The sequence below is a fragment of the Mixophyes fleayi genome, chromosome 4 (genome assembly GCF_038048845.1).
Source record: "Mixophyes fleayi isolate aMixFle1 chromosome 4, aMixFle1.hap1, whole genome shotgun sequence".
In the NCBI taxonomy this organism is placed as follows: Eukaryota; Metazoa; Chordata; class Amphibia; order Anura; family Limnodynastidae; genus Mixophyes; species Mixophyes fleayi.
This window is the reverse complement of record NC_134405.1, coordinates 329,848,343-329,867,613: the sequence shown is the minus strand read 5'-3', so window position 1 is coordinate 329,867,613 and position 19,271 is coordinate 329,848,343. Positions and strand designations below refer to the sequence as shown.

The window sequence follows — 19,271 nt, the reverse complement described above, 5'->3', positions numbered from 1 at the left end:
ATACCAACCTCAAGACTGGATAATAAGGAAATGTCATGTAATGTAGACCTTGCACCTACTCACAGTGAAGGCAGCCATATTGCAGGCTGAACCAATCACTTTGTTTCCTACCTTAGTGATGTCACTAGTTCTTAGTGCAGTGATTGGCTGCATTCTGACAGATCTTGGTTCACCCCATAGAATGGCTGCCTCCATTGGCTGTAGATGAGGATACAGTTTGATATCTGGAATATATTGTTACCTCATAATGAAGTTAATGCTCTGGCCAGTTTGGCACGTGTATGTAAAAGCTTCATGAAAATTATTGACCCATGATGCTAAAAAAAAAGAAAATATAAATATATATTAACATGTGACACAGAATACACACAAGCCTCTATGTTTTTATGATTAGGGAGTGCTACAGAAATGTGGAGGATAGTAGTGGAAGTCGTACTGTAATATAGATTCTTATGGAGAATGTTAGTGACCGAGAGAGTGAGATTCCAGATAGGAATTAACTCTCCTCACTTTGCCCATCGTATCGGCTGCCCCCTTTGTCTCTGTGAGGAGAATATACTTGTAAAGGGTTCTTTTTTTCTGGCGCCAGTGATCAACGAAATAGGTTGCGCTTGTGGCAGAATATTTATTTGAATAAGCTGTGTTACTGAGAGATCACCACATATATAATGGGGAATTTAATGGTTCTAAGACACAACCTCAGTAGTTCACAGCGGACCTATTAATGAACCGCAATATTGTGAATATAAAGCCGGCTGTGATTGCAGCTTATGTGGATAGTATATGAGGTTGTGTTCATATACTTACCTTGTCAGCTGGTCATTATTTCTCTAGAATGGATATTATAAATGGAATAAGAGCCACACATAGCAAGTTTTAAACAATTTGTGATATACATTCCACTCATATTTCACTGTTTTTTTAATAATTAAATGTTTAATTATTACTAATAAAGGTTATGTTTTATATTTTGGTGCATATCTATATCATTATTTTTTTTGGTGTGGGTGGGGTGGGGGGGTAATCCTAATGCACTCCAATTAGAGCTGGGTTCTCTTCCTAGGATTTCCAAGTTTTATCAATGAATTATAATTGACATACTATGAAACTTCATTGGTTCCGTGCACCAATATTATATACACCCTTTTGGTCTTTTCCTTGTTTATGCAGTATTGTAGGTGTATTTTGGTAGCACCTCCTTACATATCATACAATATTTTGATTATTTGGAGTAACCAATGACTACAACATTCTATTCCTGTTGTCTAGTGCGACAGTTTTTTCTTTCTATATCTCGATTGCACTTTCAGAGAGAGAGAGGCCAGGACATCATGCACAGGATAAACTATGCCCACAAATCAATGCAAGTAAATTGATTTATTTCAAATGTTATTCTTAAACATGACCCTTGAAATAAGAAAAGTTCCCTAAATGAGGGATAAACGAATAATACAGTACATAGAAAAACAGAAAAAGTCTAATTTAATAAGAAGATGGGGCAGGAGTCCAATACTAAAATTAGGCAGAGCTGAGACCCTTACACTCTGCGCAGGTTGAGGAGAGAACCTACATGTGCACAGAGCACACAATCAGGGGAAATATCACTAAATGAGATGTGCAAATGTGTGATGATGGGTCTGGTAATAAACGGCCCTAGTGACTTGTAGACAATGCTGGGGCAGAACTTATGTCAATTACTGTGCGTGTCATTATATATTTTATATATATATATATATATATATATATATATATATATATATATATATATATGTGTGTATGTGTGATATATACACACACACACACACACACACACACAATAAGGACAAAAGTATTTGGCCACACCTGTTAATTATTGAATTGAGTTGTTTAAATCAAAACCATTGTCAGGTGTATAAATCAAGCACTTAGCCAAGCAGTCTCCATTTGCAAACATTTGTGACACAAAATGGATAGTTCTGAAGAGAACAGTGACTACAAGCGTGGTACTGTGATAAGATGCCACTTTTGCAATAAGACGGTTTGTGAATTTCATCCCTGCTGGATATTACACGGTTAATTGTAAGTGATATTATTAGAAAGTGAAAGCATTTAGGAAGAACAGCAACTCAGCCATGAAGCGGAAGACTGCGTAAAATCACAGAGCGGGGTCAACGACTGCTAAGGCGCATGGTGCGTAACAGTTGCCAACATTATGCTGATTCGATAGCTAAAGACTTCCAAACATGCACTGGCATGAAATGGGTTTCCATGGCAGAGCAGCTGCATGCAAGCCTCACATCACCAAGAACAATGTCAAACGTCGGATGGAGTGGTGTAAAGGACTGAGGAGCAGTGGAATCGTGTTCCGTGGAGTGACGAATCCTGCTTTTCTGTTTGACAGTCAGATGGGTCAGTCTGGATTTGGCGGATGCCGGGAGAACGTAACCTGCCTGACTGCATTATGCCAACTGTGAAGTTTGGTGGAGAAGGGATAATGGTATGGGGCTGTTTTTCCGGGTTTGGGCATACCCCTTATCTCCAGTAAAGGGCAATCTTAATGCTTCAGCATACCAAGTCATTTTGGACAATGCTATGCTTACAACTTTGTGGCAACTGTTTTGGAAAGGCCCATTTCTATTCCAACAAGACTGTGCCCCAGTGCACAAAGCAAGGACTACAAAGACATGGTTTGATGATTTCGGTGTGGAAGAACTTGACTGACCCGCACAGAGCCCTGACCTCAACCCCATCGAACACCTTTGGGATGAACTGGAATGGAGATTGCGAGCCAGGCCTTCTCGTCCAAAATCAGTGCCTGACCTCAAATGCTCTACAGTATGAATGGGCACAAACTCTTGTGTAAAGCCTTCCAAGAAGAGTGGAAGCTGTTATCACTGCAAAGGGGGAACCAACTCCATATTAAAGTATATGTATTTGAATACAAGGTCATTACAGTCACTGTTGGTGTAATGGTCAAGCGTTCGAATACTTTTGTCCATATAGTGCATCTTCTATACATCTATCTCACCATATCCCATATCTATCTATGTCATATCTACCTATCTATCTCATATCTCTCTATCACACGTGATGCTCATGTATAAAATGTACACACAATGATTTTGGATGTCATTGCAAGGCTCATAAGGAAAACATGTATTACATAGAATAATGCAGCCTGGCTTTTGTTTTCAATACACCTGAATGTATAAAAGCACTCAGCCTACGGCCTCCACTTATAATGTCCTTATCATTTTTTAAGCAAAGGGGACAATACCGCCTATATTTTTGTAGAATATAACGTTACCTGCAGGCGCCACAGCGATACTCAATAGAAGAAGCACTATCACCTGCATGACTACAGAGCCAAAGCAGTCTGGATCCAGATGATGTCTTGGTTGTTACTGTGTTATATGTAAATCTGTGTTCCAGGAGGTTTATATATGATGCGGACGGAGTCTACATACACATTGACCAGCTGGGCTCCCGATATCACTCCTAAAAACAGCATTTGACAAAGAGTCAAGGTTACAATTATTAATCTTACTCGATTTACGCTTTCATTTAAAAGTATTATATAACTAATTATTATTATTATTATCATTTATTTGTTAGGCGCCACAAGGTTTCCGCAGTGTTATGTGGTAGGAGAGTGGTTTATATGGGCAAAACAGCCCCCACACCCCATAACAATCTATCCTCTAAACATTGGTTAGATACATTTTCTAGTAGAGTGTATCTAATAATTATGTTTGCTGAAGAGTCCTGATCACCTGGGGGCCAGGTGTCCTATTGGCGATGTCAACAGTTTGAACGGACTTGTGTGAAAAGCTGCTCATTTCAAACCGGATGATGGTGGGTACGTGAGTTAGTGAAGATATGGGGCACCATACATCCATCATTATCCTCACAGTGGGGATTCAGTGATCATTCAGGACTGAATTTTATAGAAGGCTTTTGGCAATATTCTGGCTTCACAAACTATCAGTAGAATCTCCACATAATCTCTAATTCATTGTTACACATCTGGATGCTCTACTAATATTAGAGGTGTCAACAAGCTTACAATAGATATGAAGGAGTTTGTTTTATCAAATTAAATGGTGAATGTCACAATATAAACATTCTATAATTTCCTCCTGGCAACATCTTAGGGCATATATGTAAGAGAAGGAGTCTGATAAATAAAAACATAAAAATAAAAACTAACTTGTTGGAAAAAATTTGTCCGCAAAATAACAAAAAAATATTCCAAATGTGCTATAAAAAAAAACAAAACAAAAAAAAACAAACAAAGTCTATCATTAGTCACAATTACCCTAATATATTTCAGCCAGATCGAGCTTGGCAAAACAATAAACCCTTAACCATCCACCGCAGAATGAAATATAAATACGAGAGGTCTATTTATACTGTAGGGGTATTTCCCATGTCGTCACGTGAAATGATCAGTGATTTGCAATTTTTTAGTTCAAATATAACTACATTGTGGCAACAGTTTTGGGAGCTTCATCCACATCTACTCCCGGGTCTAGGAAGACCCTATTAGCTCTCAGTGTAAGGAAATATAAAAAGCTACTTTGTTTCTGCTCTAACTCCAGCTGCTATTTCATCTCCAGTTATAGCACACAAGCAGTTGCTTTAAATGTGAAAATATATTTGTAATATCCCCAATGTCTATACAGACACACTTCAATAAATAAGTTAAAAAACAAATAAAAATTGTACAAAATGTTATCCCCTATAACTTTCCCTAAACAAGAGACAATTACACATAATAGACATCAAAACTATTTGGACAAATAGAGGAACACATTTAATGACATATTTCATGCACACCAATTTCTTGAAAATAATCATGGAAAAGTGAATATCTATTAATATTATTATCTAATTTAGGTTTTATAACCCCAAAGAAAATCCTATTAAATTCTAAAAAAAAATGGAGACTATTTTATTACAACGGTAATTTAGGGGTTAAATAGTCATCTTAATGGTATTAAATTATTATTTAGAATGTGAGTTTCTTCTATTTGCACCTGGGCCCATGAGTCAGGGGGGCTCCTGACAGGCCCTTTGACTTAGGAGCCCGCCCTGCACCTGTTTTGCTGGCATGGTATGAGTGGGGCCTGTAGCCCTGGTCTGACCAGCCCATGTTAGAGGAGACCACCTCTGGCATTTTGGTTTTTCCTGGAGACTGATCACTCCCACAGACCAGTCACTGTATTAAATGCTGCTTATAGTGTAGATTTCCTGACCAGTTCAACTCTCTCCTTATCAGCCTAAAGCAGGAAGCCTAAGCTAAGAACACAACACGGCGAGGGCAGGGGCTTATCTGCTCCTCCTCATATTTGACCTGGCCGCCTTCCCTCCTGTTCTTCGCCTTCCCTTCCCCTCTGCTTCACCCCTAACTGTCACATTCTTTTCCTTACCATCCTTCTCCTTCTGCAGATAAGATAAGCTTAATGTAATATTAATGTAATGTATGGATGTGTGTGCTATTAATGTAATGTGTGAGGCTGTTAAGGTTATATTGTGGAGCTATTAGTGTAATGCCCCCCACAAATGTAATGTAGAGGAGCTATGGAGGATATAGAGTGGGGCTATTAATGTCATGTAAGAGGTATTAATGTAGTGTGGCTGCTGGTGGGGGCTCTCATCATCATCATCATCATCATCAACATTTATTTATATAGCACCATCAAATTCCGTAGCGCTTTACAATTGGGAACAAACATTAATAAGACAATACTGGGTAATACATATAGACAGAGAGGTAAGAGAACCCTGCTCGAAAGCTTACAATCTATAGGACAATGGGAGTTAGAAACACAAGGGCATGTGCTACATCATATTGCACAATGGACCAGCCAGACTGCAAAGGTAAAAGTACTGAGTGGGCTGTGTGTGTTGCAATGTTGGTCAGAAGGTTGTTGTCTTGCGTTAGCAGTGTAGAGGATGGTAATAGGGTAATCTAGGGAAATTAAGATGATGGTTGAGGAATATCATAACCTTGTCTGAAGAGGTGGGTTTTCAGTGAACGCTTGAAGGTTTGAAGACTAGAGGAAAGTCTTACTGTGCGTGGGAGGGAATTCCACAAAGTAGGTGCAGCCCGGAAAAAATCCTGTATGTCGGTGCAATTTTGTTGATGGCCTTTTATGTTAGTAGAAGAATTTTATATTGGATTTGTTGAGATACAGGCAGCCAATGTAGAGACTGACAGAGTGGCTCAGCAGAGGAATAACGGTTTGTACAGAAAATCAGTCTAGCCGCTGCGTGCAAAATAGATTGTAGGGGTTCAAGTCTGACTTTGGGAAGACCAGTAAGGAGGGAATTGCAATAGTCGATGCGGGAGATGATGAGTGCATGAATTAAGGTTTTTGCGGTGTCTTGTGTCAGATATGTGCGTATTCTGGAAATGTTCTTTAGGTGTATGTAACATGATTTAGATATAGAGTTGATGTGGGGAATAAACGACAGTTGTGAATCAAGGATTACACCTAGGCAACGAGCTTGCGGGGTGGGATTTATGGTCATGTTATTGACAGAAATAGAAATGTCAGGCAGGAAGCTTCTGTTTTTGGGTGGGAATATTATTAATTCAGTTTTTGAAAGATTAAGTTTGAGTTGGCGAGAAGACATCCAAGATGAAATGGCAGAAAGACAGGAGTGTTAAGGAAATTAGAAACTGAGCACAGTCTAGAAAAAACAAGATCAAGACAGTGGCCATCCTGATGAGTAGCAGATTCAATCCACTGGGAGAGGTCAAGTGTGGAGGTTAGAGAGAGTAGTTTGGAAGCAGCATTGGAACGTGGATTAGAAATAGGGATGTTGAAATCACCCATGATGATGGTGGGGATATCAGTAGATAAGAAGTGAGAGAGCCATGCAGAGAAGTGTTCAAGAAATTGTTGGTGTGGACCAGGGGGGCGATAGATGACAGCAACACGCATAGAGAATGGGTTAAAAATCCTAACAGCATGTACTTCAAAAGATGTGAATTTGAGTGATGGGATACTTGGTAGAACTGTGAATGTGCACTGAGGGGAGAGAAGTAGTCCAACCCCCCCTCCTTGTCTGCCTCCTGGTCTGGGGGTGTGGGTGAAATGGAGACCACCATGTGAGAGGGCTGCAGGTGAGGCAGTGTCTGAATGCGTGAGCCATGTTTCTGTTATTGCTAGAAGGTTGAGGTTGTATGAGAGGGAGAGATCATGTACGGAGGTAAGTTTGTTACAAACAGAGCATTCCAAAGGGCACATTTAAAAGGACTTTAGAAGAGAGGGGAGACAGGTTGTGTGTTTGAGGTTTGCCAGATTTCTGTAGTGTTTAGATATATGTGTGTGGGAGAAGTGAGGGGGACCTGGATTAGGTGATCTATCACCAGCTAATAGAAGCAGGGAGGAAGAAAGGTAGGAAATTTGATCGTAAGATGTGTGTCCTTTTAGTTTCTGGCGGCAGGGTGAGGCTGTTAAAGTTATTGAATTTAAATAGCAAAAGAGTTCATGAGTGTTCACTAGAGGTGAGTGAAGTAATGAAGGGGCAATGTGGACAGAGGTGTGTGTTGCAGGATGGGTGAGGGATTATATAGTCCTAAAGATAATGCCATGAAAAGAGATACAGAAAAATATTTTGGCAAGCATTGGGACTATGAGTCAAATAGGAAATATGAGGAATTAAAGGAATTGCCTAATTGCAATGTCCAGTGTAATCAGATAAGTAGTGCAGAACTAGGCTGCAGCAAATGTAGTGTATTCCTGGATGTCTGGATAGTATAAAAAGTCTCCTAATGTGAGGTCTATTCATTCATGTATACAGTTACAATATCAGCAGAACCATATATATATTTCAGATATTAAATCTCTCCTATATTCGTTTGGAATTTTAATATTCAAATTCAACATGAAATTAGTCAGTGATATATAGTTAACCCCCTGTTATCGGTTACTGCCTGTTATCAAATATCTCTCATAGTAAACCCTTATTATAAGGGCAGCACAGCGGCTTAGTGGTTAGCACTTCTGGAATTAGCAAGTACAATTGTTTCAAAGAGAATGCACTGAACCGCCATGGCCTGTATGCAGGCTCACCACACAAGACTCCTTTGCTGAAGAAAAAAAAAGATGTTGAAGCTTGTTTAAAGTTTGCTGCACAACATTTGGACAAAAATGTGAAATATTGGGAGAATATAGTGTAGTCAGATGAGAGCAAAACTGAACTCTTTAGATGCCATAATACATACCATGTTTGGAGGAGAAATGGCACTGTACATCACCCCAAAAACACCATACTAACAGTGAAGTATGGAGGTGGGAACATCATGGTGTGGGGTTGTTTTTCTGCATACGGTACTGACATACTGCATGTAACTGAAGGAAGGATGAATGGAAAAATGTACCAAGACATTATGATAAAAATCTGCTGCCATCTACCAGGATGCTGAAGATGATACGATGGTGGATATTTCAGCAAGACAATGATCCCAAACACACAGCCAAGGACACTCTCAATTGGTTTCAGAGAAAGAAAATAAAGCTGCTAGAATGGCCCAGCCAATTACCTGACTTGAACCCAATTGAAAATCTATGGAAAGAACTAAAGATCAGAGTTCATAGAGGAAGCCCACGGAACCTTCAAGATTCGAAGACAATTTGCATTGAAGAATGGGGCAAAATCACACCTGAGCAACGCATGAGACTAGTTTCTCCATACAGGAGGCGACTTGTAGCTGTCATTACCAACATAGTCTTTTGTACAAAGTATTAAATACATTTCAGGAAGTGTTTAATACTTTTTTCCCTGTGTCATTTCACATTATTACACACAACTTAAATTATGGACATTTATGGTTTGATGTGTGCATTGCAAGGGTTGTTGCTGACATTTGATGTAAACTTCATAGCAATAGCCACATTAAATATATCATTTACTGAGAAAACTGTTGGTGTTCAATACTTATTTCACCTGCTGTATTACGGTCATAATAAAGAAAATTGGTTATAGTTAAACCCTATAAAGCTGGCTTCACCTATGGGTTGAAGACAAAATATTTTAAATCACTCATTTCTAACCATTTATTCACTTTCTATATTTTAACAATTTCCCCATTATGGATTAGGGTTATGGAAAATGGCCTAGGATAATTGTCCAGATATTGATTTTTAATTAAGATTTAATAAAGAACATGTTTTTAATTCATAAATTAATTCCTGTATGTGATATAATAACGCCTTCTCACTGCCATCACAGGTGCCTGTACATCTCATTGTATACATAGATACTTCACATACACATTTGGTTGCTAGAAGCATGTTGTGTACCAGTTTTATTCATTCACCCTTTACTCCATGTTAGATGCACCTTTCAAAGTCATTTGCCCAAACTCACAGAACCCTAGAAGTCCCTTAATGCTGCACACACTATTATATGGACTCTGCTGGCTCCTAGTGCCTTCTATCCATTCCATCCTTAAATGGATTTGCATCCTCTAAAGAAATGGTTTTCTTTGATTTTCCGGCCACAGCTGCATCGGTTTCAGGTTATTCACCCCACTTTTTTATTATCTGCCAAATGCTTTTATTAATTTAATATAGTTATGCAGTTAATAGAGCTTTTTAAAAAATATTTACTGGGGTCATTCTGAAGCCTGCACCATTTTAGTTGCCACAAAAAAAAAAAAAAAAGCATTATTTCTACAGTAAAAAACAACTGCTTTTATAAACTAGGAGAGCAGTGTATGACATCTATTCTGACTACATTTGTAGCATTATTACTCCAGATTTCCCCATAAAGGTAAAGTTGCTATAATCAGAGTACCTTTAACCAGTGAAGCCCCCTTGTGTTGTGTCCACACCATTGTCAGTAAGTAGCTGTCCCTTTGAGAGAGAAACTGGAACAAGCAAGTTGAACATAGAGGAACAAATTTGACTGGAACAAAAGCAAAAATAAGATTAAAGGACCACCTTAAATGTCAAATTTCCATTTCCAGATGAGCCCAAAGAAAAAGGTAAAATACATTATTTGGCGTTAAATGGACTCTGCAGCTGCTAAGTACATTACTACAAATGAAGCCCCTCACACATCATGAGGGGGTGTCCCAATGAGACTTCCACAATACCATCTACAATGATGTCACCCTGCTCCCTCCATGTGTATTGTTACAGAGCAGGTCACTGCCTGTTCAGTTGAAAGGGCATGGTGGGTGTATTTAGCCACATACAAACCCTTCAGTTATTTCTGTATTATTCAGTCAGTAATACACAGCCATTAATATCAGTGGATGTGAAATGCTAGTTTTATTTCCCTTAAACAGATACATAAAAACAAAATCAAAATTTTGGCAAAAGAGAACAATTTCAAAACCATGTGCTACAAGATTTAATAAGTATCATAAAAGTAGGCAAGGTCCACAAGATTTCTATTCTTTCCCTCGGGATCATTGTAGCTTGTAGGAGAAAGTGATGATAGCAGCAAAAATAAAATAAATAAATTTGCACATTTTAAGCCTCAAGTTCTTCAGCAGCTCATCTGGGAGTGTGAAAGGGGGGATAGGAATCAGCCCTAAACCTTTGTAAAAATATACACAAGTTCTGTACACAGCAATTACGACAATATATATTGTGTAGGCTGTATAAAATATTTAAACATTTTTATGCAATTGAAAAAGAAAAAAAAAAGTAGTTTTTTTTTAATGTTGCTACTTTTTTGTAATTTGCTTATTTTTTTTTCTTTTGCTCAAATGTGTTTTCTTTACAAGTCTGCAAGTGTCACAGTTTTCACTGCAGTCCATGAGGAGATTTAGGATGACAAAGTTCTCTACAGGCACCAACATGAGAAGCCTCAGAACCATTAAATGTTTTAAAAGACTGGTTTGTAATGAAATAAAAAGTTAAAATTATGAGTATCATGGTATTTATTATGAAAAGTGACACGATTGTCATGGTAAATGCCCTCAATAATATGAAATCTTGTAGCACTTATTCCCCTTACGACAAAAGATGCAGAATTACCATGATAAATATCCAAAATGACATGAAACTACACGGTAATCTGGTTGTTTATCATGTTACTTTTATGTGTTTGCAAAAATGTGCAAACAAACATGCTTTTATTTCTACTGGCAACCTGACTCAGCCTGTGCATAGAAAATACAACTAATGCACAGTAATCTGTCTACACCAGCGTTGTACCAGGAGGAAACATAAGACCATGAACAGCAGTTTAAAGCTTTTTTTCAGACCTGAAATCACTTATGAAAATACTAAAAAAAAAAACACAACAAAAAAAACCACAAAAAACACAACACAAACAAAGGAAAATAAAATTGACAATCGTTATGTCGGTAATTCCCAATCGGTTCACAAAGAAAGTAGAGTAAAAAGATACTTTTCATTTAAGCAATCATGTATACATACCAGACAAAGGATCAATAACGGACAGTACAAGAACCAGTGTTGTTATCAATCTGTTAGCTCTTAAATTTGACAAAACCGTATCTTATACTGGGTACAATAGAGAAACACTGACTACATTTTCCTTGTTTTGCTCTATGCAATAGCCACACGTTTATCTGTGTGTAGTGTACGGCACCTACCGATTGTCACTGTCTTCCTATGGTCCCAGTGATGAACAGCTGCTTGGATTGTCACACTGAAGCCTTACACCAATCTGAGTACTGCACATGCACCAACTAAGGGTATTTATCAGGTTGTGGTTAGATGCACTGACAGTACCATCATACATCATTACACGTGTCACTTTACCATGTGTTATCATCCAAGTTTAGCAGCTTAGGGCATAGTGACCTTGGCAGCAAGTAGTGGAAAACAATAGATAAAGAAGACACCAAAAGGTCAATAAATGCAAATAGAGAACATTACTATACACACAGACTACTAAAAGAAAAATTGGTGCAGGTATCCTTGGACCACAGAGCCAAGACGCTTGGTTATTTTTCACATTTGGGTTTAGAATCATCCCACTTCAGTAGTATGTTCGAAGGAAAACAAAATGTTTGGTGCATCCTTAAATAAAACTCCAAGACGACGCAGGAAGCCACACGGCACTTCACATGCAATGATAAACGATGGACAATGGAAATGTTGTACATGGATGTTTAATTATTCGCAGTTTTTGAAATTTATTGCACTTGTTGTAGTAACGTTCTAAACTATAACTTCACCTTACAAACAATGATAAATATATACACATTTTGCAATGACATTTTTCCAAAAGAAAAAAAAGAAAAAATACATGGGGACATGGCCGTCCCATTACTTTCCACATATGTTTTTTATCTTAACACTTATATCTTAACCCTTCATGCTGCCAATGATGGGCAGCATGGACCCGTTAAGTGACGCAAGTACTTGCAGACAAAATAGGGCCAGTACATTAACAATAAATACATTTTAAGTTAAGAGGAACAGTATGAGCAAAGTTTGATGGTTTAACACAGACCTTAATTGTCAAGTGCATTTTTATTAGCTTAGTGAATACTTGTAAGAGAATTATGGTTTGTAACATCAATGGACATAAACTGCAGTGCGTCACTTAGAAAAAGAAAAGAAAAAGATTGTAGAATAAATTTGCAGGCGAGAGACAATGTAATTTTGTTACACAAAATGTAAATAAGCCAGGTGTAATATTTGTTATATCATAACAATGAAAAGAATATTATGTGACTAAAACCGTAAAGTGCATATGTAGATGGCCTTTTAGACCATTTATGAAGACTGGCGCTCAGGGAAATTTTGATGTAACCCCTATCAACCAGATTACAGTACAGTTGTCTTGTGCACCAGTTGTCATAAATGCTCTGAACGCTAAAAAAAAATGTCTTTGACGTGACCCAAGTCATATGGATAATATTCAAGGATTTATCCACTGAGCATTTCATACAGATATCTGTGCAGGTAATAATGGGATCATCCATTGCAGCTGGAGAAGCCATTTCACCGTCAGCACAGAAAAGGGCTTCTTCACTGTGAAACGCCAACTATAGTCCTCTACCAAGGGAAGTGGTGATGGGCATATTACATGGATTAGATGCTTTTCTTACAAGACATGGCATTGAGTTGTAATTAGATTTGTTAAGTCCCTGGTTCAATCCAGCCCAATAGTGGTGTGACAGGATGGACCGCCTATGCCACCCTGTCTGTTGTTGCTGGGAACTGGCTGGGCTTACTTTGCCACCGTTCCCTTACGTTATCCCAAAAGCGCCCTCTTGCCGCAGTAGGAGGGGCTTATAATGCTGCCACCACTGAGCTCCTTCTATGGCACTCAGAACCACGTTCCTTCTGGGTCACTGACGCTGCTAGTGTACCTCGTTGCTGGTGTACCCGGACTGGTAACTCCGGACCTCTTACTATGGATCCGGGTTGCTGTGAATGGATCCCCTCTGGCCTATCACACGGACCAGGCTGCATGGGTAGCAGGCAGAGCGGTGATACTGCAAAAGCTGGGGTCCAAACCTCAGACACAGCCGGAGAACGGATTAGATTTGGGTCACAGGAATACAGCAATATTGAAGATGTTTCCAAGTAGGTCTTTGAAGCAAGGTGGTTAATTTTCTCTCACCCTAGTTGAAGGTACCGGGGTGATCAGGTCAGATGAAGTTAGAAGAAATGATTACATGCTCACACAGCTCATCTTTTATACAGTTCTCACATAGGCTATTTTTAGAATCAGGATGTAACCCCGTTTACCAAAACATTGATTTACATACATTGCAAAGCCACTAATATTTATACTTGGCTATTAAATTCTTAAGAACCTTGCTGTGAATTTCCTGGATCTTATTTCAGAGGCAGGAGACTCACTAGCAAGTCAAAAGGTCTGACTGGCATGAATACTTCAGACAGTCGCTGAATACCCATTCCCACAGAACAACAAAAGGACCCACAACAAGCTACTTCCCCAAACCCCAATACACCAAAGGCTTGGTAAACACAGGCTCATTGTATCAGCTATATACATCAGAAATAGGCATATCCTATAGCAAGGTTAGACAAGAGACAAATTTCTTCCCTGGTCTCAGAAATAAAGATTACCTGTCCCACAATATAAACAATATCAAAAAATAAGTGCAAATGCAATTACATAAATAAGTGACCTGCGCTATTTGGTTTAAATAAATTTTAACCAAAAGTTATTTAATAGTGATCCAGTCACAAGTGGCAATTGTAGAGATTGGTAAAATGTATTCTCCTCTTGTGGGATTAGAGATGAAATAAAGTGCCAGATTCCTCACTAAAGTTCATTTCATATCAGTCTGGATGCCCACAGCCAGGACTTCTACCTGGCCAAGTATGTAATTATGTAAATGTAGGTAATAAAGGTTGCAGGAGAGCAGGTACATCCCAATAAAAAGTTGTCTGAATTTGGATAAACCCCTAAAGTAACAAGCAGTACTCCATAAATAGGTAAAACGCCAGATTTGTGCAGACACTATGTATGAATATTTCAATATAAAATGCAATGCAACACGTTTAACCCCCCTCCCCTCCCCCCTCTCAAATAACAAAACTTGCAAAGAGTCACTGTGTTTAACGATGTGTTAAAATGCGAAGGTGTAACTTCATTTTAACATTTATATAACTGATAAGGGTACATCAACATTGTGTCATTCCTACTTAGGTTTAAATAGAGATTTGTGTTATCTACAGTTCAGAGTCCAGATGAGACTGACTGATGAGCAAGGCTCTGAGCAGACACCATAGGTCTGCAACACAATGACCCCAATTACTGGACGTTCCAGTTATGTAACAGCGTTGGAGGTGTCCTGTAATCACATTTTTCATGACCGTTACTCCAGGTGTCACAGGGAGTTATACAAAAATTATGAATAATAAATGGCACTTTCTGGGGCAAGAAGTAAAACAAAGAAAAAGACATAGGAAGTCTATCGGACTTTGTTATTAAACAAACCCCCCCCCCCCCCCCACCTCCATTGAACTGAACGTACATCCTGATTTGAATACAGATGCTGGTAACAGGAGGAATGCCAAGACTGATTGATATAGAAGATCTTCAATTATTACTATAACAAGACCTGTTTCGGAGACCTATCAAAGCATGAAAAATATATATATAACTTTAAAATACTTTTTCGTTCGATAGTTCATGACGATGGGAGCACTTTACAGAGTGGTGTAATGGACACAATGTAAACATTTGTAAATATGGTCTTTATTAAATTTACATACCACTGTGAGTCAGTGATTGACATTATGTACAGCAACATAGAGGTTTGTAGGGGGACATTTAGAATGTTCGGATGCAAGACTCAGTGCTGGAAATGTGCCAAACAGAGAGGGGGGGAAAAAGCTCTGAAGCCAGTTATTAAGTTATTCTACAGAGCCCCTAAAATCAATTCTATAACCCCTGATCCAAAATCCAGTTCCAAAGGCCTATGGTTTTGTAGCATTTCATTTTTCAACAGATATTACTGAAGAAGAAGAAAATAAAAGACCCAAAAAAAACAAAAACCCACACATTCAAATAACAAACATTGCAGAGAGAGAGTGTAACAGTCTAACCCCTTGATATCCAGAGGGTATCGGTGATCCGCTAGTTTCATAACTTAATACATAAAAAAGAAAAAGAAAAAAACCCTTTCAGGGAAGATCTGCAGAAAGAAAAAGCGACAACATGGGGAGAGGAGACACTTTTATCCAATTAGTGGAACCCCAAATCTTTCAGTAACATATTAGAGACCAGTTCTTCACAGTGTAGCAGTGCCAAACAACTTAATTCAAGGTCTGATCTAACAGGAAATAAAGGTGTTTGCTGTCATTAGTTTGGGTACAACAAGCTCCTGTGAATCATTTCTCAGCTTACAAGAAAGGGGGTGTAGGACAAGGGCTGAGAAGTCTATTATCAGGAACCAAATCACTGGTTCAGACCTATTCACAGGACCCTTCAGCCATCAGTAACTATTTTCACCCATTGCATTTCCTGCTGGGCACCATTTTTTCAGTGATCCCAATCACTGTCCCTGGCTCAAGTCATCAGCGGTCTATGCAACTGCCTGTACAGCAGCGTTTAGTCTATTACTAGAAGGACTAGGGTAAAGGCAGAGCGCTAAAAGCAAACAGAAACCATACTGAAGCCAAAGTGGCAGCAAAAATAATGACCAAACAAAAAAATACCAAACTCTAACTTGTCTGCGGGGAGTCCTATCACACTCAGCTCTAGGAATTTTAACTGGTGAATGGCAGTCCCCACTGATTATTGCAGAATTATGTTACTAAACCCCACTGCTTGTTACAAGCTTGTTTATGTACCTTTCTCTGTAGCCCTAAAACAATCCATGATTGTGGTCAGAGCTGGTTTAAGGCTTTGGGGGGCCCGGGGCACTTAAGACAGGGGGGCCCCTAAGATCTAAAATTAAGGCAGTGGTTCCCAAACTTTTGCAGTTTGCGGCACCCTTAGAGTCATCCACACACTCTGTGCCCCTGCATCGCCTCCACACACTCTGTGCCCCTGCATCGCCTCCACACACTCTGTGCCCCTGCATCGCCTCCACACACTCTGTGCCCCTGCATCGCCTCCACACACTCTGTGCCCCTGCATCGCCTCCACACACTCTGGGCCCCTGCATCGCCTCCACACACTCTGTGCCCCTGCATCATCATACACACACTCTGTGCCCCTGCATCATCATACACACACTCTGTGCCCCTGCATCGCCTCTACACACTCTGTGCCCCTGCATCATCATACACACACTCTGTGCCCCTGCATCATCATACACACACTCTGTGCCCCTGCATCATCATACACACACTCTGTGCCCCTGCATCGCCTCCACACACTCTGTGCCCCTGCATCATCATACACACACTCTGTGCCCCTGCATCATCATACACACACTCTGTGCCCCTGCATCATCATACACACACTCTGTGCCCCTGCATCGCCTCCACACACTCTGTGCCCCTGCATCATCATACACACACTCTGTGCCCCTGCATCGCCTCCACACACTCTGTGCCCCTGCATCGCCTCTACACACTCTGTGCCCCTGCATCATCATACACACACTCTGTGCCCCTGCATCGTCTCCACACACTCTGTGCCCCTGCATCGCCTCCACACACTCTGTGCCCCTGCATCGCCTCCACACACTCTGTGCCCCTGCATCGCCTCCACACACTCTGTGCCCCTGCATCGCCTCCACACACTCTGTGCCCCTGCATCGCCTCCACACACTCTGTGCCCCTGCATCGCCTCCACACACTTTGTGCCCCTGCATCATCATACACACACTCTGTGCCCCTGCATCATCATACACACACTGTGCCCCTGCATCGCCTCTACACACTCTGTGCCCCTGCATCATCATACACACACTCTGTGCCCCTGCATCATCATACACACACTCTGTGCCCCTGCATCGCCTCCACACACTCTGTGCCCCTGCATCGCCTCCACACACTCTGTGCCCCTGCATCGCCTCCACACACTCTGTGCCCCTGCATCGCCTCCACACACTCTGTGCCCCTGCATCGCCTCCACACACTCTGTGCCCCTGCATCATCATACACACACTCTGTGCCCTGCATCGTCTCCACACACTCTGTGCCCCTGCATCGCCTCCACACACTATGTGCCCCTGCATCGCCTCCACACACTCTGTGCCCCTGCATCATCATACACACACTCTGTGCCCTGCATCGTCTCCACACACTCTGTGCCCCTGCATCGCCTCCACACACTCTGTGCCCCTGCATCGCCTCCACACACTCTGTGCCCCTGCATCATCATACACACACTCTGTGCCCTGCATCGCCTCCACACACTCTGTGCCCCTGCATCGCCTCCACACACTCTGTGCCCCTGCATCATCATACACACACTCTGTGCCCTGCATCGTCTCCACACACTCTGTGCCCCTGCATCGCCTCCACACACTCTGTGCCCCTGCATCGCCTCCACACACTCTGTGCCCCTGCATCATCATACACACACTCTGTGCCCTGCATCGCCTCCACACACTCTGTGCCCCTGCATCGCCTCCACACACTCTGTGCCCCTGCATCGCCTCCACACACTCTGTGCCCCTGCATCGCCTCCACACACTCTGTGCCCCTGCATCGCCTCCACACACTCTGCATCCTCACTCTGCCCCCTTCTTTATTCTTTTGCCCCTCCATTGTTGTTTCCTATCACCATTCCCCTCCGTTTCTTTACTTACCATACTAGACCTTCTTTCTTCTATTTCTTCTGTCTTTTCTTCTTTCTTCTTACCAATTCGGCGGTGCCTAGGACCCAGCATCCTCTCTCCTGCCGCTGCTCACTGAATGTCGGGCGTGATATATATATTAATATTAGTACAGATACTTGTAAATTGTACAAGCACCTCTGTATAAAACGCATGTAAAATAACTCCATTGGATATAAGGCTATAGGCATTGACACATCCTGCATTACATAACCTACAGCCCACAGTATGACACTTACAGCTCTCCCGGAGGGCTCGCTTAGGCTGTCTGCATAAGACAAATCATTGCTTCCACAAAATAAAATACTGTACATTAAAACAATCATCAAAGGCCCACATTAAAATGGGTATTGACACCACACATTAAAACTAGCATTGAAACCGCACATTAAAAATAGCATTGATAACGTACACTAAAACTAACAATAATACCGCAAGCTAAAACTAGCAATGATACCGCACATTAAAACTAACAAAAAATAAACATTGATAACATAACACCAATTTTGACTATATATGTATATATATATCTAATATATAAATGCTTAGTGGCGTCTGAGTGTGGAAAAAAAATAAACAAGTTGCAGCGCCACCTGCTGGGCAGAGTTATACACTGACCTACTAAATTCTTAGTGTGTGTGGGAAAAAAAATTCAAAAAGGGCTGAAATTTGGTAGGGCTCAAACTCATTTTCGTGAGGTAATTTTACCTCATGAACACACGTGTAGAGGCGTGCGTTAGTGTGTGTGTGGAAAAAAATATTTTCTCAGAAAGGGCTCATCCAATTGACTTGAAATTTGGTATACTGCCATTATTTGACAAAAAAATTAGAATAGTCAAGTCAGTTAACTTCCATCATCCCCCCTTCCCCCCGTGGGAGGGGTAGTAAAGGCTAAATTTACGAGTTGAGGGGTCAAACTCATTTTCGTGAGGTAATTTTACCTCATGAACACACATTAAAAAGGCCGCTTGCGTCGGGAACTAACGCTCTTCCCCTGAGGAGGCCTGGGCTAGGTCCAAATGCATGACAAGAACCTTTTTAAGACCTTAAGTAGCTTGATTTGACTAGA

General features: G+C 40.6%; 1 protein-coding gene across 1 annotated transcript in view; it reads right to left on the bottom strand.

The window, feature by feature from the left end:
- Positions 1-19,271, bottom strand: part of LOC142153091 (hemagglutinin/amebocyte aggregation factor-like) — a 34,542-nt gene that overhangs the window by 10,792 nt on the left and 4,479 nt on the right. Inside the window, exons 2-3 of the mRNA XM_075210365.1 lie at positions 3,287-3,477; positions 242-317 (exon numbers count right to left, since the gene is read on the bottom strand). Of these exons, the coding sequence (XP_075066466.1) occupies positions 242-317; positions 3,287-3,335 (125 nt within the window). The 5' untranslated portion in view covers positions 3,336-3,477. The remainder of the gene's footprint in view (positions 1-241; positions 318-3,286; positions 3,478-19,271) is intronic.